Source organism: Osmia bicornis, chromosome 15 (assembly GCF_907164935.1).
Source record: "Osmia bicornis bicornis chromosome 15, iOsmBic2.1, whole genome shotgun sequence".
Classification (NCBI taxonomy): domain Eukaryota; kingdom Metazoa; phylum Arthropoda; class Insecta; order Hymenoptera; family Megachilidae; genus Osmia; species Osmia bicornis.
This window is the reverse complement of record NC_060230.1, coordinates 7,411,661-7,439,654: the sequence shown is the minus strand read 5'-3', so window position 1 is coordinate 7,439,654 and position 27,994 is coordinate 7,411,661. Positions and strand designations below refer to the sequence as shown.

The window sequence follows — 27,994 nt, the reverse complement described above, 5'->3', positions numbered from 1 at the left end:
ATTGTTTTATAGTTGTCATTTTTTAATTGTTTAAAGTTATCATTAAATATTTATTTGAACAGTAGTATCACAATAATGGTATTTAATAACAATTGTGATAGCAACTTGAACGTAGAGGCAGAATTTGTAGGCTTAGTTGGAATTGGTACCGGAATCGTGGGCGGAAGTGAGGTAGACGATTCTGAGGCAGGAGGATCCTTCTCCTTGCCTTTTAATACCAATGCAGCATTGGCAGTGAGCACAAAGTTCCTTGTTGAAATGACTTTTCTGAAAAAAATTAAATTACACATTTTCCATGATTTGAATTCTTTGTTGAATATTCAAGTAATATTTAAAATATGGATTTATATTTACGATACGTGAACTGCATTACTGGAAGCAACAACAATTTCCATAGAATCCCCTAAATTCGGATACAATGAAGTCAGATTAACTCGTTCTTGTCGTAATCCCAGATTAATGACAACAACGTATATAGGAGAATTCTTCAGAAATCTAATAACAAATCATGTTAGATAATTGTTGAGTATATGATTAGACGCTTGAATACTTTATACAGACCTTTTTAAAACAAATATATGGTCATTATTTAAGGTTGCAAACTCGAAATCTCCATGAGTAAACACTTGATCTTTTCTAAGAGCTGCAAGGGCTTTGTAGGTGTTTAAATTGCTCTGTGTTTTATTTTCTTGTGCTTTAACATTTCTGTCTGTGTATTCTGGGTGAACAGGAAGATACGTAGTCTTATTTGTTGAGAAACCTGCTGATGTATCAGAGCTCCATTGCATTGGTGTTCTTGCAGGGTCTCTGGAATATTTTTCGTATGTTGCTTTAGTCCTTGAACGACCTAAGGGATCAATTGTCTCGTTCCATGACATCTTTCTGTCTAACATTGCAATCTCTTCTCCATAATAAGTATATGCCTGGCCAGGTAATAGCAAATTAAGCATATGAAGACCATCAACACGGTTTAATCCGATTCTTGAAGCTGCTCTTGAATTATCATGATTTGAAAGCTAGAATTATGTAGAGAAATTTGTTTAGATTCAAAATAGAGATTGGCGAAGTATTATTATGATATATATATATATATATATATGTATGTCCTTACCACCCAATTTGTGCTTGCATTGTTTGGAAGTTTCTGAATCCAATCCTGAAGAACATTTTTGATCTGTCCTGCAGTACTTGTGTTTTGAATATTTGTTATAAAACGAAAATTAATGGGTGGAATTCCCTCATGGGTATCATTACCATAAAATGATATCAGTACATCATCAGAATCATAAGATTCAGCAATCAATAATCTGTAAATTAAAGATTATATTAATCTGATCCAAGTACTGTCAAATAAGATGAATAGAATTGATAATATTTTCATATGTACTTTGAACTAGCATTATTTGTTTCTACCCAGTCATTGATATATGAACGAAATCTATAGATAAGAGCTGTATTTTCTGGTAATCCAGTTGTGTAACTTCCATTTCCTATGTTAGGTTCATTCCTTAATTCTTGATCTTCAAAAAAGTATGATACTGCATTGATTCGAAACCCGTCAACACCTCTTTTCAACCAGAAGTCAAAAACATTCTGAAAAATGAAGATATTTATCAATTTTTCATTTAATTGTAAAATGTTGTCATAGCTGCAAATACTTTACCAATAATTCTTGTAACACATTTTCATTTCTCAAATTGAGGTCAGGCTGGGATTCATGAAATTTATGATAATACCATTGTTGCCTTGTATCGTGCCATGTCCATGCAGATCCCTTTTCATCACTGTAGGTGCTTATCTGAATCGAACACAACAGTAAGTCACATTTACCAAAATCATTCTGAAAATTACACGTAACTTACCCAATTATTAGGAGGTATATTTTTGCCCTTTTCATCCTTAGTTCCATTTTCCCAAATATAGTAGTCATTGTATGGTGAAACATTTTTACTTGACTGCAAAAACCATTTATGTTCATTGCTAGAATGATTTGGCACCACATCCAAAATAACTTTCAGGTCTAAAACACATTATTCTATTTTGAATTCTGGTACTAGTATTTACAGTAAACAAAAACCATTGAAACTTACCACGATTGTGTGCTTCTTCTATGAATTCATCAAAGTACTCAAGATTACCAAAAACTGGATTTATGTCGGTGTAATTAGAAATATCGTATCCGGAATCTATCAGAGGCGATGAATAAACTGGATTTAACCATATTGTGTCGATGCCGAGATTCTGAAGGTAATCAAGGCGATTGATGATACCTGTGTGTAAAACAATAATTTATGATTTCTGCAGGTGCATCTTATCTCAAGGAATATATTTGTTAATGTGATTGTAAAATCACAAATGTTTGTTATTACGATTGACTGATTATTTAGATTAAATCTGATTTTGTCTTGTATTTTCTGAATGGAAAAATTAATTCCCATCATACGATAATGTATCGATTGTGTGTTATCATTGAATGACCATAGAGGAGATCTGAAATAGCTTCGGTTGGTATCTTGACCAGTCAGCGATAAAAGCGAGCAATGAATTTTTGAATTCAGATTAATTTTAAAAATAGAATCAAGAAGAGAATGGAATTCCACGATTGAATATATCTGTTTAAACTCTGACCAGACTGTTAAATTATAAGGGTTTAAAGTATGCTTTTGAAGTTAGATTTACTTCAAACCTTGGAAGCTAATATTTTCTACGTTTTATATTATTTTTGAGAGGTGCATTTTTTTCTATCCTTTCAGAGACATGCCACTTAATTCCAAAAGGTCATCAACCAGTTTGTGGTTTGTTTTAGACCTGAAGATTTATTGTAGAAGCATTAACACACCTGTGGATTCTCAATTCGAGTTATAACGTACCCTTTAAGTCACCCTCTCCGTCCCCGTTGCTATCCTGGAATCCTCTTGGCCAGATTTGATAAACCAACGCGGTTTCCCACCATTCCTTGTCCACCAGTTCCTCACACTTTACTGCAGCCACCAAAACTACCGCGTGTAGCAATAAACGTCCACTAAACTTGGTCATCATCGGCGATTTTACTGAAACTAACGGATTAACGTGTGATTTCATCCTGTTTATATAAGTATATATAGTACACGTATGTATTTCAGGCGGAAATCAGGTTATCGCATTATCAACGCTATCACGATAATTTGTGTGCCTTTATCGCGTTCTTTTCCTTGCTTAACAAATTTTAAGATCTTTACATTAAATAAGAAACAAACTCTCAAGTATAATTCAAATTTCAATTTTTTAAGTATCATCCTACTGGAAGTGGCGAGTACCAATATTATATTCTACCGGAAGGGCTTTCGAAATTAATAAATAACTTTGCTGTTTTATAACATTTTTAGTTTCTAAAAATTGTTATATAAAATTAAAAGCTACATCTATATTTCCTGGTAAAAGTTGAAACTTTTTAAACATTAATTAACCGTGAAAAAAAATTCTCAAAGTTATAGATGCTTTAGGGGTGGGCAATTGTTTTGGCTTGGGAGCCACTTTGTGGAAGTGGAAGTTAGCGGAGGGTCGCACCTTTTAAAATGATTGCATTCATTAGTTAACTTTGCATTTCAGAAAGGTATAAATTGTACCATAAAAATCAATAAATATAAATAAAACAAAATAGTGGCAGTTTCATTCCTAGTGGAAAATACCAGACGAATCTTCGTGCACGGGAAGGAAATCTTGGTTCAAGACGGATTTTTCTGTCTTGGTGGGCCACAAAAAGCACTTAGCGGGCCGCTATTTGCCCACCCCTGCAGTAGGGCACTGTTTCAGTGCTATAAAATTCTTTTTATTACGATATAAATAAACTTTGTATTTTTCCATCAGGTTTGCCTGTTAAACCTTATATAAAGCTTTCTGGTATAACCCATTGACAATCGTTTCGTGATAAAAGCTTCATAATAAAATAAGTTTGCTGAATATTTGAAAGTATTGTTCAATAAAAAAGAGCTGAAACGTTTTAAAAAGCGTGAGCACACATTTTGTTCAGTTTTTTTCATCGGCGAATTTCGCGGATACTGGGAACTTGAAATCGTACATTCACCGTAATTAATTCCATCGCCTCTCGCTTAATTAAAATTCCGCTTGACTCGTAAAACTGACGACGGTTCCACTGTTTTAATTCGGAAAAATCCATCGACCTTCGTTCGTGTTTTTTAAACGCCCAAATGTAATTTCATAACTCATATTCGCGGTTAACGCGTGGACTTAAAAAATATTTTAACTAACTTTTAATGACCTTATTACAGTAATAGTAACGCGAGATGAAAAAAAAAAATGAGAAGTTTAAATTGAAAAATTAATTTTGTAATTAGTGAATCTTCTTATTTCCATGTAATGACTTACCTCAAAAATATTTTTCGACAATTAGCATATAATTTTTTCTGTATATACCTACAGACACTCAAATTTAGGTATATGTTTTTTTTCTTTTTCATTTGAAGAATAAGTACGTAATATGTTCCAAGAGATAGGTCAGGGTGCTGATGTAGGATGATCCTCTGGGTCCATGGAGAGTCAGTGATACGACAACTTGCGATCGCCACTGGCACCGTGATCGTTTGTCGAAGAGGAAAAATAACTGGCTGCAATTTGCATAGTGCTGTCAGATAACGATGACCCAGCAAACGATCGATTTCTCGTGCTCGTTTCGCATCCATCGCGAGAAACGTAGAAGTTGTCAATGGAAGGGGAGGAGACTCTCATGAATGATTTGTTACAGAAGTCCTAAGATCAAAGTTGCCTTATTTAAATTAAATTCTTATTTTACAATGTTGCATTTTAGATTTTTGCAAATTGCTTCTCATATCAAAGTTGCCCTATTTAAATTAAATTCTTATTTTAGATTTTTGCAAATTGCTTCTCATATCAAAGTTGCCTTATTTAAATTAAATTCTTATTTTAGATTTTTGCAAATTGCTTCTCATATCAAAGTTGCCTTATTTAAATTAAATTCTTATTTTACAATGTTGCATTTTAGATTTTTGCAAATTGTTTCTCATATCAAAGTTGCCTTAATTAAATTAAATTCTTATTTTAGATTTTTGCAAATTGTTTCTCATATCAAAGTTGCCTTATTCAAGTTAAATTCTTATTTTACAATGTTGCATTTTAGATTTTTGCAAATTTCTTCTGGTATCATCAATAATCTCTTCCTTTATTTCATCCTCCACTGTTTTGATTTCAATAAGAAGCTCGAATCCTTCCCGTTTGAAGAAGGCTTCCGAAAGTTGACACAATCTAGCCGAGAAAAATCTTGGCAAAATATTGAACCGTGATTCTTTCGCGAAGCTGAATCTTCCAAGATTGCGGTGTTTGCTCAGCGGCTTATCAATGAAATAATTGCTTGCAGAAATAAAACGTTCCTCGTACGTGAATATCACGAGTCCCGTGTCTTTAATTGAAAATAAATGACACTTTAAAAGATTCTCCAAATTTTCATTTCCTGCAATTAACAATAATCTCCGACGTGATTATTTTAAAAATAAACATACGTTTTATATTTCATTGTACAGCAAAGATGTGATAAGGAAAATGTTTAATCCAGTAGCCATTATGGATTATCCAGATTCGAGTAAGGGGATAATTTCTCTTTTATCTAAAGAAAAACATGGTATCTGTTTTTTTTTTCGTTTCTCCTTTGATCTATTAATTAAATTGTATTTTTAACAAAATTACTGTCCATTACCCCAAAGCATGAAATTAAAAAAGAATGAAACACGTTGCGCAATCTTTCGCGACATACTTTTGGACGAATTCTCGGAAAAAAATGAATCGATTGTCGCGTTTAAAAGAGATACAAACGCGTGATACTTTTGTTAGTCACGATATCTCAGCAGGTTACATTCCTGCAACACAGGAAACTACTTAACGATATAAGAGAAAAATTCTTCGCGTGCTGGCGATATCAATTCCGCGTGCCTTTACGTCTCTCACCTGCGGAGTTATAAATAAATTTCTTTATGCACACGTGTCTATTTAACGCAATAGCGATAACCGAATCGTGGTAACAGCTTCGAAACAAGTACATATAATATCGCGGGGAATGCGCCGCGATCCAGCAATAGGTTCCATTGTCTCGCTGGCACAATAGGGCCGTTTCGAAGCCAATCGAGCCTTTCTGGAGAACAATTAGCACTTTCGCGGCACGACAAGTCGGTTAATTTGTAAGTTGCTGTACTCGTCGCGAGACAATCGCGACGTGTACTGAATCGATTAATTACTTGCCATCAACCACCTAATCTAAACCCTCATTCATCGCGCGAGTGGTAGTATTTCCGGTTAGCTGATCAGCTATTCGTTCAGATGGGAGCAAAAAGATTTATAAAATATTAACGCGTATGAATCAGGAATCGGAACGTTAAACATTTTTGGAAATCTGTATTTTGGAGTGAAGTACTAGGGAGTTGGCTCTCCCAGTCTCCCCTCGTCTCTCTCCAGTTTTCAAAGGGAAAATTCAAGGTGTCGCACAGTGGTCCAGATGGAAGAATTAGTTGTTCATTTGCTAAAAAGTCAATTTCCTAATATAGTATTTAGTTTTTCAAATTGTCCACCATTTTTGAAAAATATAATACTGAAACTATTTAAAGTTTGCCTTCTCCTCTTCTTTTATAAAAAATTTGAGGTGTCGGTCATCAGTGCCCACAATGGCAAATTACCGATTATTCTGTTCATTTCAAAGCTTAAATAACTAAATTTCAGTTCTGAACCACTTTTTGCGTGTCGTTTCGAATAAACAGTCAGCTGGTGTAAATAACATTTAATGTCTGTATATTTTGCACTTTCGACTCACTTACAGTTGATTGATTCTTAGTCGGTCGTGCGTAATGTTGTTACGGTACGCACGATCCACTCGCGATCGAGCAACGAGATCGTACAACGATTTCAACCGATCAACACCACCTGTCCCTTTAAACTTCGTGTCTAAAATAGTGAATTTCTGTAAATGAATGAATTCAAAGATCATTCGGTAACTACGATAATATTCACTTTGATATATGTATATTCTACGAAAGGATTTCTCGTTGCATTCGAAGGCAAGTGGTCTTCCATCACTCTCTCTCTCTTTCTCACATTCTTCTCTCATTCTCTCCCTCTCTTTCTTCCTCTTTCACTCTGATTTTCCCTATTTCGCAAGGAGCTCCTCGGCTCTATTTTCTTAGGGCTTCTCAACGAGATCGTACAATAACAATTAACACGTTGTTTCGTCCTTTCGTCGTTTGCTCGCGACGATACCCTCCAATTTTCTATTTCAACTTCTCCATCGAGTCTCGTCGAATGCTCGCAAACGACCAACGACGAATCGACGGCACGATTAATGCCGGTAATAATAATAATCATAATAGTAATAATTAATAATGAGCGTAGGCGTGAAACGGCTTTAACGTGTTGCAACGATTTTACAATTTTTTACCGAACGGCCAATTATCGGGCCGTTTCTCGCTCTTCTGTACAACAGGAATTATACATTGAAGACGGAAGATAAAGCTTGATTCGCTGATATAGTAGAAGAAAGGAGGCAACCGAGATCGATACTTTCGCATAATGGGATATAACGTTGCTTCTTCGTGCTCTCCCTGAATCCAACCGTTTCGAGAGGCTATCTACTTAGACGGCTCTTCAAAAGATTCCCTCCTGTCGAGATGTATCTGAAGAAGAACCATCATGCGGTTTATAGAAACGACTTTGTTTGGCCTGATATAATGAAGAATAAAAGTGAAAAACTTTGGGATGGAAGGAAGAATTATCCTTATAAGACGAACTCTGTTGAAAGGATTCAAATTAAACGGCGCAGGTGGACAATTTAGAATTTTACTATTTTTTAATAGCAGATTATATGTGTTACTGTAGTATAGTAATATAAATTACCAGAGCTACCCTACTGGGATAGTTACTTTAGGTTACTATGGTACTCTATGCGTCGAGGTACTATAGCTTATCATAGTAGTACTTTACTCTAAAGGCTGGTTCAGACACGGCTAGTAATTTAGTCGAGTGGGGAGTAGCTACTTACTACTAAACCGTTTAGCGTATAGAAAAGTGTCCGGATTAGTACAGTTGAGCTTTGGAAATCGAGAGTACAAGATATATCGCTTGATTAAAGAAATGCGTCCGGACAGGTCTGTTCGGAAGCCTAGTTAGTGGTGGGGCAAGCCTAGTTAGTGGAGGGGGAAGCCTAGTTAGTGGAGGGGGAAGCCTAGTTAGTGGAGGGGGAAGCCAGGTTAGTGGTGGGGGAAGCCCAGTTAGTGGTGGGGAATGCCTAGTTAGTGGAGGGGGAAGCCTAATTAGTGGTGGGGGAAGCCTAGTTAGTGGAGGGGGAAGCCTACTCGACCAGAAAAATCCAATGAAACGGATCTGCCCGACTAAATCGTTTTACTAAACTATTCGACTAAACTGTAGTGTCCATACACTAAACTACTCGCCACTCGACTAAATTACTAGCTGTGTCTGAACCAGCCTTAATCGAAACCATTCTATTATAGCAGTCGATGGATATCACGATAGCAATCTACTTGCTGCCGTACTATAGTAATATAGCTTACCAACGTAGTCACCCTACTATGGTAGTTGCAATACTACTGTTACTAGTTTATTTACTACTATGTTATAGTAGTCTATGCATTTCTATACTACCATATTATAATAGTCTATGCGTTTCTATTGTATATTATACTCCATTATATTACTATATTACAATGGTCAGATTAATTGCTCTTAATTCCCAATGTTTAATTAAAAAATAAATAGAAGAGCTTTCCATGAACGGTGTGTCACCGATTATACGAGTATCGACCTTGCTGCCACGATGACGAGTCTGTCACTAGGTTAGTCAAACAGTGTCTCTCGATTCGGCTGATATAGAATCGTGCGAATGTAAACGTAATCGCATTTCGTTGTACCGTGAGAATGTCTCGGCTAATGGAGGTTCCCGTGCGACCGATCGAACCGTACCAAGAGAATTTTGGAATTTCGTCGAAGCGGATGGTGGGGTTTGGAAAAAGGGGACGAACAAAAACAAGGAGCAACGAGGAGCAGAGTGATCGTCCGTACAGATTTAACCCATTTACATCGAGGAATGAAATACTACCGGCGTGTAGCTGCTATTATTCACGAATATTAAAATTAATGGTCATGGTTTAAGATTCGTGCAAAATACAAGAACCGGAACAGAAATCATTTTTTCTGTAGTCTGTCGTCGAATCTGTGAAAATAGGTTGATTTTATCTAGAATAGACAGAGCGAAGGGGAGTATCGTATATTTCACTTATCGATGCAAATGGGCGACATCTTGATAGATTGATCGGTTTAGTTAGAGGAGACGAGAGACTAGAAAAACTGGATAAAAGGACGACGAAGATAGAGCGGAAAGAACAGCTGGATTTCTGTATTTATTTCCTCCTTTTCTTTGTTGGTAAACACGTTGACTGCTATAGAAATCATTTATTAATAGTTATTATTTAAAAAAAAAAGAGGAGAAATGGTGATTATTTTCAGAGAATGTGAAGAGGTTTTATAATATTAATTTTATAAATTTTCACAACCATCATCAGAAAAATGATAATATGGTATGGGAAATTGTTTGAAGTATTCCGTCAACGTGTTAATCTCAACATTCTTATCTTTTCAATTGTTCACCGTTGCATTGAACTTCTCGGTTTATCTTCGCTATGGCTTAAGAACTATCGGAATTCTTACGCGCTAATGGGACCATGGTGTCCACCGTGGATCTTAGTAAACGATCGAACAGCGAGAATATTCGAGGCCTCTGAACGACCTGCGAGGAAACGGTCAACAAAACGACGAATTTTCGCCTCGTCGACGAGAAAAGGGAAATGTTTCTAACTTCTAAATAATTCTTCACAAGATTATAAATTAATTTCAGTAAGTAATTAAATTTTGTATTTGATAGACACCATTCAGTGAAAAAAAAATAAAAATTCTATATTCCTTCAGAATGTTTAAAAATAAAAGTCTCAGAGTTTGAAAGATAAATAATAAAATATTTATAAACAAGTTAAATTACAAATGTTATAAGGCAACGAATTAATTTCTAGTCGACGACACGTTTAATTTCACTAAAATCAGCAACCTTCATCACCTATTTACAATAGAACTATTTATATATGTATATATTATTATATATATACTCTACAGTCATCCTAATCATCGGACAGACGTTCCTGACGGCAAAGAAGGAAGAAGGTTTTACAATTCTCTCGTTAGAGTTATTAACGTACCTATCATTAAAACGTTAGGCAATAACGCAACAATACATATACATATAATATATGTACACGTGTGTATTACATGTCTACTGGCGAGCGAGTTTACTTGTGTATGTTTCTCTTACGATACAAAACTCGGATTTCAATGTGCATCATCCGTCCTCTTTCCTCGTACGGGTGGCGCCATCAAAAGGTCGGCCACCCCTTCCAAACGAATCTCCCTTTTTATTCTTTCTCCTTCGTTTCTATCTACTTTACAAAGTTTCGCTATATCTTACAGTGTAACTTTAGTTCACGAAATGTTTCCAGAAAACGTACCGACCACCCCTCGTCGCCGCCGTTCTCGTATTATTTATCGTGTCACGAGGGGGTGAGACGAGTTGAAACGTTCTTTTCCGTCGGAGGGTGGCGGGACACGCGAGATTATCCCTCGTCCCAGACGAAAGCGAGACGTCGAAATGGTCCTATGGAGTTCTGCTCTGTCTACGAGTGTCGTGCGAGTTGTTAGAGCGGTGATTAGAGACAAAGATCGAACGGTAGATCAAAGAGTAAAGAACAGGACCGCGCAACTAGGGCCAAGATGCGCGTATGGTCGATGATCGCGAACGCAAGCGAACAGCGGTATACATAGGGGCGCTGCCCCACCACTCGAGCGTTCCCCCACCGCGCTGACTGCGAGGGCGTGGCCTATGCGCTGCTGGAGGCGTGGTCTAAGCGTTTTTGCGAAGAAAACACTGTATTACCACTCTAAATGACAAGTAGGCACTTTCAACGTTTACCTAAAGGTGTTAGGTACCCCCGTTCCTCATAAAATGCCTACTTCTCTAATAATAAATCATGGACTTTCAGTTGGTGCCACTTGGATAGATGATACTGTGAGTGGCTGAGTTTGGCAACTAGTTGCGCAGTCCTGACAATAAAGTATGTATATAGGTATAGATAGAGTACATCGTTACATTTAACGCGTTATAGTTCGAGAAAGAGACAAAGTGTATACGTGCGAGAGGATTTTTGGTAAAATCGAATAGAAACCTCGATAAGGTTGTATTTACAGAGGGACATGGCCAGCCCAGGTGGATGAATGAGAATTTAGAAGAATGAGTTATCAGACCAGCTGGTAAAAGGAATGTTATTTCTCTCATGCGAGTTATAATACTTTCGTGAAATCATATCACGCCTCTTCTAAAACTGTGATCGGTTTAAGCGTCTAAATGTTGATTATCTTTGGTCCAGATCGAAGGTTCTCCGTAGAACGTTGGTCGTTTCGCGTACAAAGTTGACTAATCAACGGACGAAAGTCGAAACTATAGAGAACAGACGTTTTGCATTGATAAGATGATTCTTCGTTTCAGCTTTTTTTTTTTTAAATTGGTTATTAATTAATTGATTCTGTATTGGTTTCGTCGACTGGTCCTTGCTGTGCGTATGACCGTGATGCAGATACTTTTTGTAATATCGAACTTATTTCAACCCTTGCGCACACTAATTAGTTTTAAGTCAAAATCGAACACATGGATCTCTTTTGTTTCGAGAAGGATAACACTTAAGATAATTAAGTTAATCAGTGATACAACTGATATTAAGTCAGACGATTCCTTCCTTGGTCGATTGTTACTAAAAGACAACCGAATTCCCTTCGAATAATTTTACTTAAACGTACGGAGACTAAATCACGAATAAATATAGAATATTATCGTGAGAACATAATAATTGGTCGATAATAGACGACAGGGGCGGGTCCTCCGACGCTCCGCCCCTAAACAACGATTCTACTTTTCAAGTCTTTTTCACGAAAGTTTTTTCTTTTACTTTCGAAGAATCTGCATCTATCGTACGATTGGTTCCATTTGTTTTTAATTAACAATTAAATCCTACGATTTTATATAACCTACAAATGCCAATTCTAAACTAAAATCTTATCCCTCCCTCTTTTTTCTAATCACTTTGACTGTACTCAACTAATTACTTGTTGTATACCGATCGTTATCGTATATAGAAAATACAAAAAACGTATAAATACAATTGGTATCCGGCTACTCGATTTAATCAACCTACGCGAACACACTTGCGATACGTTTCTGATTCCTCTAATTTGTGTAAATTTGGCGAAATTAATCGATCATTTCGATTCATTGAAGAGCATTTCGTCGAAGTTAACCCCTTCAATGCAAACAATTCGAACGTCACGTTTCATGCTAATTTGTATAAACAAATTGCAGAGTATTTTGCAATTCATTTGCTTATTATATATAGGATTTTATATTTCCCTATGGGAAATCTGGATCGTCGAGGGTATAAGTGAAATTTTTTATTTTATCGAACGATTTTTTTTAGATTTTTTAAAAGCCCATAAGTTTGTATAAAAAATTCTAAAGTCAGGGGTTAATTTCGAGGGAACATTAAACGTGTTAATCTCTATCGCCAATATTTCTGAAATTTTAACAACGTTGACTGTAAATACAATTTCATTTAATTAAATAATTAAATATTGGAGACTGGGGCTGGCCACGTGGAACGACATTCTTAGATCCGAACGAAAGGGATGTTCATTAACCCTTTAATGTCATATTTCAATCATTAGATTTAAGTCAACAATGAACAATTATCAATAAATAATAATGTAATATCTACATTAATATAAATACAGAGAAGAGATTATCCAAAGTGTTGAAATGAAACGAGGTTTGAAAGGGTTAAGGATCATCTCTCGTTTATTTAATTCTACGTACCTTAATTAACGATAAGCGAATTCGACCGATTAAATGGAAGCCTCGAGTGCCAGAAAGTATCACAATTTTTCATTACTTTCAATAACACGAGATTTCCTTTCGTGATTGATTGTGAGATACACATTTGCTAATTGGTTTCTCTAATTAATCTGTTATACCGAATCATTATTTCAGAATTAATATGTATCCATTGAACAGTTAGAGTAATGAAAAGTGAATAGGGAACTAGATTGTACTAGATTGCTGGAAAAATTATTGCAATTTTTATTTTTAAAATAAGCGAAATTAATTTTGCTCTAATTTATACTAATGATTTTATTTTCACTACTTATTTTATGTTGCCAAATCTATTGCAATATCCTTCGGTTGAACGACAAATTAATTCGTCTTCTCTAGAAACAATTACCCTAATTAACAATTAAAATCAACAAATCGGCACTTCGAACAGCCCGTTTAATCCGTCATGCTTTAATTCTATTATAACGAGCGAAAAATATTTATTCACGAACTGTCATTTATGAAAAATAAAAGAAAATGCAATTTAAAGCCCAGTCTATACCTACGTACAGTTGTTCACATAGAAATATTTACGAATATTTGCTGTTATAAAAAAAAAAAAACAAGAATCAAACGTTTGTTTAACAACACGTTCATACTTTTCACGAAACAGAAAACGCGAGGGAATTTTTGTTTAAACGTTCCTACAGGAATGTTTACAACTTTCACAGGGAAAACTATGATATAGGAGAAGCAGAAAATCTGACGATATTAATATTAAAAATAATTTATAAATGAAATAATATAGCTGGAAAGTGCGTGTTACGCGTGCGAAATATGATTTATTTTCGTTCACATAAATATCGACGAAACCGGCAGAGTTGGTACCGCGCTCAAGAAGAAGATAATCTATGGATAATCTCTTTGGATAACCACAGGAATTATCGGCGAGCGGCGGTAGACGTACTGTCCATCGATGACAAGAAGTCTCGCGGGACGGCAGAGGGGCAAGAGGAGATACTACGCACACATCGCCTGGCCCCGTAGTTTTACACGAGCCTGATTAGTAGATGTGACCGCGTCGACCAATCACACGTCACGGTCGACGTCACGTGTGAGCTGAGGTGGGGCGCGGCCAATCAGACTGCGTTATTCTCATGGGACTGCTTGTGATCGGTGGACAGTACTTCGCACGCTCCGCCCTGTCCCCACGTTTGATCCTCGCGTTCCAAGTTCGCCGCAACTCGGTTTGCCGCGAAGTCTCATTTTTCTTCTTTGTCAGGCGGCGCGATTGGTGTGCGATCGCGTTAGCCAATAGCGCGCGATGATCTAGAACGCATGCGCGTGAGGCGTGACGCACCGACTCCGACCAATCGAACCCGCATTCCTATTCCTAATGTACTTTCCATCTCTAACGTTCATTCGTTCCTGAGCTTTCCTCGAGTCAGTACAGATCGGAATTCCAAAATGGGGAAATAAGAATAAATACGTAGGCATAGATTAGGCTTAATAGAATAAACTTTTCTGATGAATACTAAAATGTATTCGCTGATCAACCTTTATCAAGTAAAGACTAATGACTTGAAATTGAATAACATTTTCAAAGAGTTTGGATTATTTTTGAAAGCGCACCCTTTTTTTAAAATTTCCTTTTAATCCGACAATATAATATCGTCACGTAAATGGATTATCAGGACAAGGGTTAGCTACACGAACGTTTTACAACGATGTCGGTGAATAAAAACAAATAGAACGCAGGATAAAAAGGAGGGAATGAAAGGAAGAGTGGCACGGCTTGAAAAAAAAACGACGTTTTCCGCGAATAAAACGAGCGCAATTCGATTCGTGGCATAAACATGCAGCGGTTGAATTGGTTTTGTTGCAGGTCCGCTTGATAGCATAGAATTGAAAGGACTTGCTCGTTGGATGAAGAGTAATTGGAATAAATGCACGAAGAAGAGAGATCGCCCGTTTCCATAAATTCTCGTCGGTAATGCTCGCTGGACGATCCGATCTGCGAGGTACGAGTAGCATTTTTGATTACATGTTTGATCAAATCGTTTCTTTGATAATCATCTTTTGTGCCTTCGATACTCTTTAATAAGAAATCGCAGAACTCTGGAAAATCGTAGAATTTCCATTACGATTTCCATTTCCAGTTCGCGTGAATCGGTAATGTTCGAAGGAGAAAAGCGACGTGACACCGGTGGAGGTGTCGTTCCTCGAACGAGAGAAAGATAAGAACATGATAACGATTCCATTAGCGAAGATAGTCGAGTCAAAGGGGTTAAAAGCATCGACGTTTAGTGGCTGTTAGCAAGCAGTGTACGAGTTTCTAGATCAGGTTTGCTCGGTTCGTTGGTTCAACTCAATCATAAAAAAATGAAGACACGTTTTATCCTCAAAAATCTGATAAATTTCAAACGACTCTACAGAGCTTTTATTCTGATTTTTCATCGCTATTTTATTATACTTTGAATTAAAAAAATTAGTCTATATTTCTGCGACTGGCTATACATCACGTATAGTCCGCGTCGTATATGTAGTCCAATTTTCGTGTAATGGGTGTACATGTATTTTGATGAATGGGAAGTTTGGTAAAACCAATTGACAAGTGAACAAACCCTTTTGAAAGTGTAGACGCAATGATCAAATCGAAAGATGAATCAGGTACTCGGTAGCAGAACGTATTTCCACGCGTATAGTGTATATCGAGTTGGTTAGCTCGATCGAAAGAGAAATCGGCGACGATTTTATTCGTCACGTCACTTTTCGAATTGGGTTCGCGATTTACTCGTGTATCGATGAAAGATCGTTCGCCCAGCGATCGAACGACGAAAATTCGGCCACGTTTCAGATCCCATTTACGGTTTATCACTTTAACGCTTTGCTATTGAGTGTCGTCTATACACGTCCTACTAAATATGTATATATATATATTTATACATATGTGTTTGTATATATATATATTAAATCTCTTTGAACGATTCTCTTATTAAAATATCTATGCTGTATGTATACGTACATACACTATATACTTCTTCTTTTTATAGATACATATATGTGTATAGAGTAGAATCTCCAGTATCTGAATGATTGATTTTTAAATAATTCACCTTTGTAAAACAATAATTAAAATCGGTAACAAGATTGTCATTACATTTGAAGTATTGAAAGATTTATTGATAGCCTTCGGATAAAAATGATTTATGCGATTGCACGTAAATTATATTATATTATTTTTGTATCGTACCTCTGTCGCTTTATTAATCCGGATAATGGAGCTTCTACTGTATCTGTGATCTTTGGCTGGCATCGCGACAACGTCGTCCATCGACGATGGTTTTATCGTGTTTTTCAACCCCCTAGTATTTCCTCTACTAATATCAATTTTTCAAATCCGTTGAAACTCCTATCGTAAGGTTCACTCAAAAACTCCCCTTCGGGGATCTAGCGAAAGAAACGAAGTATTACTTCATTGGTTAATTAGTTACAACCTTTACAGCATCTATTAAATCTCTCTTTCTTTCTTTTTTAATCTCTAAAGAACATCAACTATGTACAGCCTCTCAGACTGTTCTCTTTTCATAACATTTCGCTGAAATCGATCGAATAGCTTGTTCTCACTGAGAACGTTTAATAAGTCACCGTGATTAACGTTCGATAATATGATAATGTTTTAATGAACTTCGAACACGGTTAAAAAAAAAAAGAAGAAAAATAAAGAAGCTAGCTCGATAATTGTCTACCACTTCGATTTTAATTAACCGTTCCAACAGGCTACCGTCACGTTTCGAATCGAACAGTGTGAAGCTGTTTTACCACCACCCTACAGGGTGATTCATGAAACAGGGACGGGCTATAATTTTTGTTTGAAGAGTAATAAAAAAAGAATTGCACGATCTGAATTTATATTATTTTATATCAAATTTTACACTGTTTAACATCTTTCTCCATCATTTTTCAATGAAAGAAGTAGTTACACTAATCCGTCCCAATTCCATGAACCATTTTGTACATCGTATATCCAAAACAGGCCTGGGCACTTAGGTGCCCAGTGGGCAGTTATCTTATAGCCACGAGCGAACACTTAAGCCATGCCTGAAAGAGCATTAGCCATATGGTGGGATGAAACGAGCAAATGAGAAAAGAGTAGGAAGGAAAATGAGCAGTTTTCCTACTCCTCTTAACAACTTCTGACGTTACTGCGTCATGAATGATGGCGAACAGCCGCGGGCCCAAGAGCACCAGTTGCCCAGGCCTGGTCTAAACTCATCCACTTTCTATTCTATCTAATTTTTACTTGACGCGAGCGAGCCTCGATCAAAGGCAGTGAATACCAACGAAAACATTCACGTTCGAGCAATGATTTGATTACGTTCAATCGTGCCTACCTACTTATCCTTAACAAATAACAAACGCGTTTCACCGCGTCGGATAACGAATCCGATCGATTTCGCGGCTAGCGGGGCTTATTATCGAGATCGCGCGATATCTTTGGCTCCTCCATCGAAACGTATGCAAATCTTTAATCCTTTGACGGTCTTAAGTAGATCGATAAGTACGCCGTGTACCTCTGGGGGAAACGTTTGTTCGAAAGTAATTTCTGCAACTTCTCAAGTGTTCTTCTCTCGAACGGTACTCCTTTGAAGGAAGTTTCATCTCCTCTGGGAGAGAAACGAAAGATTCTATGAGAAATTCGCGCTTCCACTGTACATTGCCTCGCTGTTAGCCGCGTACATCGTCGACTTATGCATCTATAATAGTATTTTCCATCGACGGTCGCGAATCGTGATCTTTGCGATTCAAATCGATACGATCCGACGACCTCTTTTTCAATGTACACCCACTTCCCTGATCCACGCCAAGTACACTTTCTACGTTTTTCTTGACGCGTAAATCGGATTTCTGTAGTACAAAAAGAAAAACATCGCGGAAGAGAAGCGTGCGTGTTGAGAAAATTTGTATTTTATATTTCTTTGATCGCGTGAATCGAGGAATGGGTGTACTGACTATGTAAGTGGAAAGATATCCATCTTTCTGAGTAGCAACTCCTCATCTCCAACACATCCTCGTTATTCTGCTGGCAGCATTTAAATTGGTATAGTAATTTGTATTAGTCACTAGACTAGCCAGGATAGTTACAAGTTACTATATCAATCCGAACGTAGCCTTAAGATTGTATAGAATTTTATAATTTTGCCAAACGAGAGTGAGATTTTTCAAAAATATAAACTAATAGAAAAATAATAAATAAAAACCATTTAGATTCATAATTATTAAGAAAAAGAATGGGGAAATGGAGAGAGGAGGGGAGACACGTGAGGTCGTTGCGCAGTGGGTTCTGCGCAGCGAATGAGGAGTGGTGGGAGAAGGCCCACTTTACAGCATCTAATAGTATCACCTTCGACGTTCTACCGCGCATACGCACTTGGAACCTCACTCTCGCTTGAACCTGTATAATACAGTATCACCTCTCTCTCTCTCAGTGTCGAATTCTCTGTTTACGATTCCATGAAGGTAATAACACGTGTTTTATCGATTTTACCTCTTGTTTCTCGCTCTCTTTTCACTTGAAAAAGCAATACTGTAATACAATCTAATCCGTGAAAATTTCGAGGAGTGCTGACAGATGTCGTATCGTTCGATAATATACGTTTATATAAAATTAGCGACATCGTTCTCTGGCGAAGGAGGAATGGCAATACAATTCGCTATTAAAATACCATAGAAACCTGTGTTCCTTAAACGGTTTAATAAATACGCTATTTAGTACGTGTATGTGTATATGTTTGTGGATGTATGCATATGTGCATATACAGAGGCCGGTTGTAGTCGTAGTACGATCTTAAAAGGAATGATTCTTCATTAAAAGAATTAAATTGTTAAATACCAATGAAGACTCATCTTAAATAAACATCGTGGGAGGAAAACATCCCTTTTTAAATATTTGAGATTCAAATGACTATCATCTACCATAAGATTATAAAAAAAATTTTTGTCCATATCTTCAACATTATTTTCTATAAAGAATCACTACTTCCATGATTAAATCACGAATACAACTGTACCCTGTATAATATATTCTTTTCGATAACAATTGTGAACATATGAGCCGTGGCTCGAGACTAGAAACGAGTTTTTTTTTTTTACCTACGTCCTTTCGTTATGTTTCATCTTTTTTTTAAACATTATTTTTAAGGCAAACTCACTAATTCGTTCATTCTCCCTGTCTCTCTATCATCTCTCATGCTTGTTTTTAATTCCGACATTTCACTATTCAGTTAAATTACACATTTTCAGACATACTCACGCGCTCTTTCTCTCTCTCTCTCAGGTACGTACGCACACGCAGGCATTCGACAATCATCATGCGATCACGTTCGTTGTTAATCGTCCTCGGATGGGAGGGTGAAAGCTACCAGTAGGTGATCCGGCACAGAGTTCGTTCGCCAGCGAAATCGCACCCCTTCGATTCCACCCTTCCTCTTTTTTTTATCCTGAAAGGAGAAATGATAAATCGATTAGATAAAATAAAAATATTTCGATATAAAAAGTTCGCTTCTCCTCTTCATTCCCTCCTTGACTGATGGAGAACACGTGACTGGATGCTGAACTGAAGACAGAAATGTGTTGTACGAAGAAAATGATGATGTCATGTGGTTAAGCTGAGAACGAGCTTACAAGGATTTCAATATGAATAGGTGTTGATAAACAGAGAATCAATGGTATACTTGCCGAGAGAACGTTTCGTTGAGCACACGCCTTGGCGGACGTAAGAGTTTAAGATAGACGCAGCAGGTAGGCCGACGTTTGGCGTCGAACGGGCTCCTTAGAAGCCCTCGATAACGCCGTAGGCCTCGAGGGTCGACATTACGAGGTAGAACACCCATAGGAAAAAAAGGAACGTGGATGTGATGACCTTTGGTACGAAAGGGCCGCCGAGTTCGCCGCCAACACTCTTTGTCCGCCTCAGTAGTAAAATCAGGATCACCAGGCACGCTTCCGTGCAGAACAACGTAACGGAAAAAGCCAAGCTGTTTCAAAACATAAAATTATTGAAAACGCCATTACAGCGTCATCTGCGAACAACAGTGTGCAATTCTCTTCCCTCACTCCTGTTCTCTGCGCATACGCGTACGCGCATGCAACGTGCGAAAAGGCGGTTTGAATCGCAGATCAATTACATCGTCAGCTAATGGATTTGGTGGTCGTTTGTTCAAAGTAAGTAACTATTTCTAGTTTAATTTCGGAAGTAATTTCAATCGACACGGTACAAGTTGTGTACTATTTACACAAAAGCTTTGCGTCAATAGATTCGAGTTTTCACGAAGATTGGGTTAGGATTCTACGCGGATACGTTTCCCATGGTGGCGAGATTCATTCAGATTCGAATTCAAAGGATATCCAGTATCACAACCGCAGCTGGCTACAAAGAAAATTGAACTGAAACGCATCCATGGTGACTTGCATAGGAAATGGCTGATTACCGGTGAGTAACAATCCGCATGGCAATCTAAACGTGTATTCTGCGTCGTATAAGTATTTATTGAGTAGATGTCTGTTTTAAAAAACGTTTGAGAAATGAAACGTCATGTCGCTGTGAAGGACATTTTAGCTAATGTGTTTGCCAAATGTAATTTCGAATCAAATTTTTGACTGCTTTTTATTCATTTATTTATATCTAACAATAAGCTATTTATACGATGTAATGACTATAGATCCAACAGGACAGGACATGCCTTTGCTTTCAAGGGATTATGATTTGGGGGTTTCAGAAACCCCCGTGTGAGGTTAGATCTGCACGTGCAGAGTACAGTCGGTACAGTAGCACATCGTGCCTGTTTTATTAGTCTTTCTTTTTACCACACCTCACATTGAAATAACTTACATCTTTGCATCCCGTATGTACATCTTGGCATCTGGGATTTCTCGATCGCGATTTTTCGATTTGCAACATTGTTACTTACGCCACGATTTCGAAATTTTTCGTTTTGCAATATTATTATGAACGTGGAATCCTAGTTGTCTGACCACCTGTAGGTGAATTTCTTATCCCACTCAACCGTTTTAGACTATTCTACTGTGAAGTGTTTCATATTTTTATACCAGGAGAGATCCTGTTTTTGAGGCACAAATTTAACACTTCTCGAAAACAAAGGCATGTCCAATCTTGTTGGATTTGTATTTAGTGCACGATGCAACAAATTTTGCATCGTTACCGATCGCGATACATAAATCGGACGCTAAACGTTTGAAAAATATAAAAATTCATGCATGATCGACTCAGTATAGAACAACCCGTCGTTCGCCTTCGATATTTGACGTCTCGGAAATATCGGTATCGCGTATTACGTCCCGTACAATATTCCTGCCGATACGTCACGGATAACAATTTTCTGGATCTGTGTACTGTCGCCGGAAGTGGTCACGTTTCGATATATAAATCGACGAGCAGCGTCGGTTAAATTTCCGTTGTTGAAATATCAGGAAAATTTTACCGATCAAGAAAATCGTAAACGAAAAATGACTGTATATATTAAAACTTATATTCCGCGAACAAAATCGTAGAAAGGATAAATGTTGATTCTGTTTATTCGACTTCATGTTCATGTTCTCGTAAGAAAGTTCCCGCGCATTAAGTTCACTGGGAAGAACTTAGGAGGATCGAACCCAAACGAGAACAACTTTATCCCTTTATCCTCGAACGCAATACAAGACTTCTCGAAAGTTATGATTAAATTCAAGGGATACAGGGTGTTTCAAAATGCGCGTTACCATTTATTAAAGTTTTAAATTTGCATCTCCTTTCGAACAAGCTGTGTGACCCGGGATATTCGGAAGTGAGGAGCGAGTCGACAAAGTTTTGATTAAATTTAGGTAATATAGGGTTTTCCAAAGTGCCTGCTTTTGGAAAAAGAATTCGTTAAATTGGATTTCTTTCACCCCTATTTGGGTGACACTTGAAGTGCCAAATAAAGCCATTATCTATTAGAAATTTTGTTACTTATTTAATTAGAAATATTTTTATTAGATATTTAAAACGATGGATAATGAAAATAATAAAATATTCGGCAAATAGCAAATAAGATTAAAAAAAATGAAAATATCTAATTAAATTTTTAATAGCGTTTGCTTGCCAGTGCCTGAGATTTCAGAGGTCCGGGGCGAGCTTCGAAAAAGGGCCCCTTCACATATATGACATAAAAAAAAGTATCTCAAATAAAATTTAAAAAATTAACATTAAAGCTTGTATAACTAATTTAGATTTGCATTTACAAAGTAAACATTACTCTTCTTGGACCTTGGGGGGCCCTAGGCGGCCGCCTAGTCTGCCTAGGCCCAGGGCCGGCCCTGTTATGAACTTAGTTTCTGTAGATGACTGCGCGTTTAAATGTTTTATTTATTTTACTAACAATAAGTAGAACGTATCTGTTGAAACAACCTGTATCAGCAGGATATCGAAAAGTAAGGGATGAATCGATACTGACTTGCCGGGTTCCACCATAAAGAATTCGCCGTGGCAGGCATGGTAAATGGCTGCGATGCTCCACGCGATGCCGATCCCCAGGAAGACGTTCACCGCGTTACTTCCGGTCACGTTCCCCACACTCGCGTCGGCGTACTTGTCCTGGCAGGCGGCCACCTTGCTCGCAAACGTGTCTGCAATAAAATCACACGTTCAGATTTACTTTCCTTGCATCCTATTGTGCATCGAAGACCAACGCTCTAAGTCCCTTTGTCTGTAATGGAAGATTCTTGGTCTTCGATTGTGTATATTTTTCCTTTTCATCGGTTCTCAGCCCGAATTTTAGTTCCTGTTTGGGAAAAATGACAGAGTACTCGGAAGTGTATTTTCTCGACCAGTACGCGTTGAGAAACTTTAATAGAGACGGCAGGGTTATCGCGGTGGAACGATGCGAACTCGATTATCGGATTAATTTGCATATTTCGTGACTTCAAGGACCACTATGAGGGAAACCATCGTTCCTCGCCATGACTATAAAAATTCATGGAACCTTCCTCGCTACCCTTTTCACCCTTTCCATCGCTCTCTAGCTTTTATTTAAATTGGGCTACAACTCGCTGGAGATATTTTCAATTAGAATTTAAGGATTGTTGCTGTAGAAATACTGTGGTACCTCGGTATACGACCTTAATCTGTTCTTGATGTTTGGACTTATACCGAATAGGACGTATACCAAACCAACCTTTCCCATAAGAAGTAATGTAAAAATGATTAATCCTTTCTCATGTAAAAAAAAAAACTCCCATTAATATTATACCTATATTAATGAGGTTGTAAAATAATTTAAACACTGTCCTAGAAGTTTATAAAAAATATTCACTAGTTTATTTAACATAATTAATTTGTAAAATATAAATGTAACCTAATGATAGATTCTAAATTAACAAACCAAATGGAATAAATTTTACTGCCTCCTGTTTTGCGGTTATATGATATCCTTACTTGTATAACCAGTCAGTTAATAATACATCAACTCCGAATATAATTGATTATTAATTCAATTTTGCCTCTGAGATAATTATTTATCTCAGCAAAATTTGTGACGTTCAAACAGGACGTATACCGAGGTACCATTGTTAGTACTAAGATATTGTGCACGAAAGGTAAAGGATACACAAGAATAGTAATCTACTAGTTGCATTATGCACAACCTGTTCGTGACTGTAATTTACACCATTGTGATTTGATTTTCCAAGGCAAAGTGTTAAATTTTCACGATTCCATCGATTCCAATTTCCCCACGAACCTGTCTTAGCCAACACGATAGGGCAAGAAATTAGCAGGATATTATTGGTCGGTCGTGTTTGTTCGTTCGTTCTGTAATTTCGTGGTTCATGCTAATCGAGCATCGGCCATTCGAATCAATTGCACGCTCGTTTCTCATTGCACGCTTACAATTCGATATCGAGAAAATTTGTATAATTCGACTAACTATTGGCTTTCCTCGGTACGTGTCCCCGTACTTTTACGAGGCTGAGGAAACTCGGCTGGCTAGAACGGTCTCATTAATATTTATGCGGTTCGTACGTGTCTCGTTCGAGCCAAAAAGATCCGACGCGAGCATCGTTTTCCGCGGGCTCTTTGGAATCTTCAAATCAAGATATTCCTTTTATTGTCCCTGTTTGAAAGATATCGCGACGGGTTCGTTGGGTCCACTGCTCCTCGCCGTGGCAAAACACTTCTGGAATGGAGTTACTTCCGGCCAATGCGGTATCTCTCGACAACTTCTCGAGACTGTCGCGACGAATATCACAAATTCTTATACTACTGCCCAAAATATAAGGACCCTTGTTAAATCTCTAGGAACACATCTCTATAAATTTCACACGGGAAGATTAAAGTTTTCGACTCTTCTTCAGATTTAATTACTTAAGGGGTGTGGGTATTTTCTGCGGTACAATTACTTGTTCTAATGTAGCTATCAACTTCAAATTTTTACGGCATCTGGTATCATACTAGATGTGTATTTTAGCCGAAGAAAGTATTGAAATATCGAATAGAAAAAATTATAATACTGTCTAGAACAAAAATTCAATTTTTTGACCTCAAAAAATGCCTACTACTCTTAAATAAAATTGCTTAAACAAAATCAATAATTTTGAGATCTAGTGTATCTTCGAAGATCGTTCTATTCGATCCATAAATTACAATTCGAAATAGCGTTGTCTGGTCTGCGTGAAACTTCCGCCCAGCGGTTGCGGTTGTTCTAAAACTTAGACGGTGCATCTTCTACCTTCTGATCTGTTCTTCGAAACACCTATATCTCTTCAAGATTAAACCTTTCAACTACTATGACTCCACATGAGTAATATCGAGTGGAATAATTTTGTCATCAAAGGCCTCGAATCCTCTAAGAAATAGATGAAATAAATTCACCTGCTGAAGTATGTATGAAACGTCTTAACAGTTCGCCAAGGAGTGGATTTAATGCAAATGCTAAAGCCTTGTTTCCTTCTCTTCCTCTTCGAGGACCGGGTATATCCTAGGCAAACGATTGGTCCAAGTTTGCGGATCATTACTTTCGATCAACGTTACGTTCCAGGCTGTATAAAATTGAATATCCTGGATCCGGTAGATTCGTTTGCTAATGCTGTCCTCGAACAGGAAGATCTATAAATTGGGGATATTTTCATGGTACCATTTAATATCCTTATTTCGCGATCGAACTAGGCCAGCGGTATATTCTACCATTCAAATTTTATCCGAAGAATATTAACATTTACGTCGTCAAATGTGTTTCATAATCAGCCATTTAGTATATTATTCTAACCGAGGTATTTTCGTGTTATAAAATGACAAACGATTTTCACGCAATAATTCAAGCCAGCTCTATCGTGCGGAGATATAGAGAAGGATGGTATGTGGGCACGGTCGCGTGCATTGTTCGGAGGCACAAAGGCTAGGCGTAATAAATTATCACCAGCCTCTGCTCTACCAACCGCATATTACCTTATATAGTAACTCCTAAAACCCCGGTTGAATGCGGAACGAGGGAGGAAAGCTGGACCCAGTTGCAATTCGTTGATAAATTCACGTCAGTCGCGTTAATCGCACGTGACGTGAGCTGTAATTTGCATTAGACTTGCTTCCGCTCGGTTGCGTATCGTCTTTTTTCGAAAGTGGAGCGCGTTCAACCGAGCGGCAACCGGAACGAAATGTATACGTATCTCCTATATACGGTACATAATATAAAATATAAGGAATTCCCATGGGGAGGATGGGTATTAAAACGTTTTTACGCGATTCCGGGGGTAAAATTAATTCGACAGCTTGATCGTTTAATAAATTCTCCCTCTACGACTCGGTAAGTTAGTATCGATTTTAAGCCAATATCGAGTCCAAGGTAAATTGCCCCCGCCTTGAAATTAACTCATTCGAGACACTGGGTCTTACCTTAACTGCAAACCGATATCGATTCCACCTTCTACCACCTTATTTTTCCGATATCAATTTCTCCATAAGACACACGCGGTGCGTCGTCGATTGAATTAATACAGGACGCATATGGTGCGTCGTCGATTGAATTAATACAGGACGCTAGAGGTGTGCGAGTACTCGATTTATTCGAGTACTCGAATTTCGAGTCGAACAATGATCGGTCGGTCGAGCCGAGTCGATCGCTTGAATTTGCCGAGCTACTCGAAATCGACGAACTACACGAAAAAATCGAACTACTCGAATATTCGAGCCCTCGTAAATCGAAGTTTCACAAGGGCTCGAATATTCGAGTAGTTCGATTTTTTCGAGTAGTTCGTCGATTTCGAGTAGCTCGGCAAATTCAAGCAATCGACTCGGCTCGAACAATCGCACACCTCTACAGGACGCATCTGGTGCGTCGTCGATTGAATTAACAGAGGACGCATATGGTGCGTCGTCGTTTCTCCCGTATAATTAGCATATGACGTATACGGTGTGTCATCGGTTGCTTCGTATAGAAAATATATGACGCATAGGGTGCGTCGTTGATGTGAACGAATCAAAAGGAACCAAATAAATTTTATGTTTCCGTAAGGACAAGCGTCTCTGGTGACGCTTATTTTCCAGGCTAAGCCAGGATGTCGCACGGAAACGAATAGAATTGTCCTGGAAATCCGTTCTCCCGTAAAAAGCACCGTGAACGACGACGTGCAAACGCGTTTATCAATTCGCGCGTGTCGTATGCACGTAAGGGCTGTGTACACGTATGATTATCGAAATAAATCAGTTCGTGCAGCTTTTATCGAGTTCCGTGCCCATTTGCATTTTCGTGGTCCATCGTTGCGGCTTTCGTCGTCCCTTTACGCCGCTCGTTTTACATCGTTCGCGGTTACGGCTACAGTTTCGTCGACTCGTATTTGACGAGCGAAACAGATTAAGGGAAGGGTAGTAAAGTTGAATTAAGAGTCTAGGCCAGTCTAGAGCAAGAAAAAATAGGTATATTTTGGGAATTTTTTTTTTTAAATGATGGAATAAATCCAAATTCTATAAGCATGCCTTTATTTTACAACTAATAAACTTTAAAAATTAATTTTTGTATAGTGATTCAAGTCAAAATATGGGCTCCGCAGAATTTCTTCGATGACGCCTCTTTTTTGTAGAGCTAAACAGCCGGACCAGCAGCTCTTGCAATTTTTAACTTAGGATAAAAAGCCAAAATATTTTCGATTACACATGAGAACAGCTACCGAACTAAGTAGGATTTTTTTGATAGATTGATTTCTGCAAAATGTAAAATTTTAAGAAAAAATCGCCAGAAAATTATTTACAACAAAAGAACTATGCAATATAATGAAAAAATCCTACGTAGTTCGGTAGAGAATTTAGTTTTGAATATACTGTTAAATTTTCAAATCAATTGGTGATGATTCAAATGATTGGTTTGAAAAATGCGGTTTCGAGAAAAATGCGTTTAAAGTCTTCAGTAATAGGCGCAGAGGACGGGAGGGGCTGCGGCAGAATTCGAAATTCGAGTACTTACAGATTTTTCCCAACCATAATCTTTTGCCATGTCATTTTTAAGACATTAAGGCACCTTTTAAGCAAAAAAAATTTCGATTTTTTCAAAATTCTAAAGTGGCCTAACTCTTTAACACTGGCTTCGTCATCGACGGGATGATAGTTAACGTAAATTCATAAATTAATAGTATCTTTTTTAACATACGTCGTACAAGCGTGAAACGGGCGATACATTAGTCGATAAGCTTTATTTGAAGTTTTTACGTTCGCCATGAATTACGGCATGTTTATCGGGTTACCCTCGCGTTAGTTTTATCCATGCATTCGAGCTGACGCGCAACGTACCGAGCAAGGTGAATTTATAGTTATTCCAAGACGATATTCCCCGCACGTCACGGTGAATACGTGCGTGAATATTTTACGAGGTTGTTAAAAAATCTCCACATTTGTGGAGGTTGTTTCAGAACAGCCCTTTCCTTGGGAACGGAAAAGCCGGCCTTCAAAAGAGAGAAATTTCTGAAGGAAAGGATAGAGTGAAAAAAAAAAGAAAAACGTTGAAA

The 27,994-nt window shown here is 37.6% G+C and overlaps 3 protein-coding genes across 7 annotated transcripts in view; 1 reads left to right on the top strand and 2 right to left on the bottom strand.

Moving 5' to 3' along the window:
• Positions 1–11: 11 nt before the first annotated feature.
• LOC123987634 (probable maltase) lies at positions 12–19,370 on the bottom strand. 2 transcript variants are annotated; one of them, XM_029186256.2, is made up of 10 exons: positions 19,284–19,370; positions 2,871–3,056; positions 2,091–2,270; positions 1,863–2,020; positions 1,664–1,798; positions 1,388–1,593; positions 1,112–1,307; positions 562–1,016; positions 355–495; positions 12–267 (listed from the first exon to the last, which is right to left on the bottom strand). In XM_029186256.2, exons 1-10 carry the CDS (start codon positions 19,327–19,329, stop codon positions 51–53), a joined length of 1,920 nt encoding a protein of 639 aa, XP_029042089.2. In that variant the 5' UTR covers positions 19,330–19,370; the 3' UTR covers positions 12–50. The 2 variants fall into 2 exon arrangements, with proteins under 2 accessions (XP_029042089.2, XP_046144817.1); XM_046288861.1 differs by lacking the exon at positions 19,284–19,370 and adding an exon at positions 4,366–4,553 and having other exon boundaries at positions 13–267.
• Positions 19,371–19,707: 337 nt separating this feature from the next.
• The window catches only part of LOC114875696 (sodium/calcium exchanger 1), a 68,538-nt gene continuing 60,251 nt past the window's right edge, over positions 19,708–27,994 (bottom strand). Inside the window, exons 7-8 of the mRNA XM_046288860.1 lie at positions 22,462–22,633; positions 19,708–20,007 (exon numbers count right to left, since the gene is read on the bottom strand). Coding sequence (XP_046144816.1) covers positions 19,803–20,007; positions 22,462–22,633 — 377 coding nt within the window. The 3' untranslated portion in view covers positions 19,708–19,802. The remainder of the gene's footprint in view (positions 20,008–22,461; positions 22,634–27,994) is intronic.
• Positions 19,914–27,994, top strand: part of LOC114877701 (synaptotagmin-14) — a 98,126-nt gene continuing 90,045 nt past the window's right edge. For 3 of the 4 annotated variants that reach the window (XR_006830138.1, XM_046288867.1, XM_046288864.1), the window contains exons 1-2: positions 19,914–20,194; positions 20,287–20,462. The gene's annotated coding sequence lies outside the window, so the exon portion shown is untranslated. Of the gene's footprint in view, positions 20,195–20,272; positions 20,463–27,994 lie in introns of all 4 variants that reach the window. The other variant, XM_046288865.1, reaches the window with a different exon arrangement.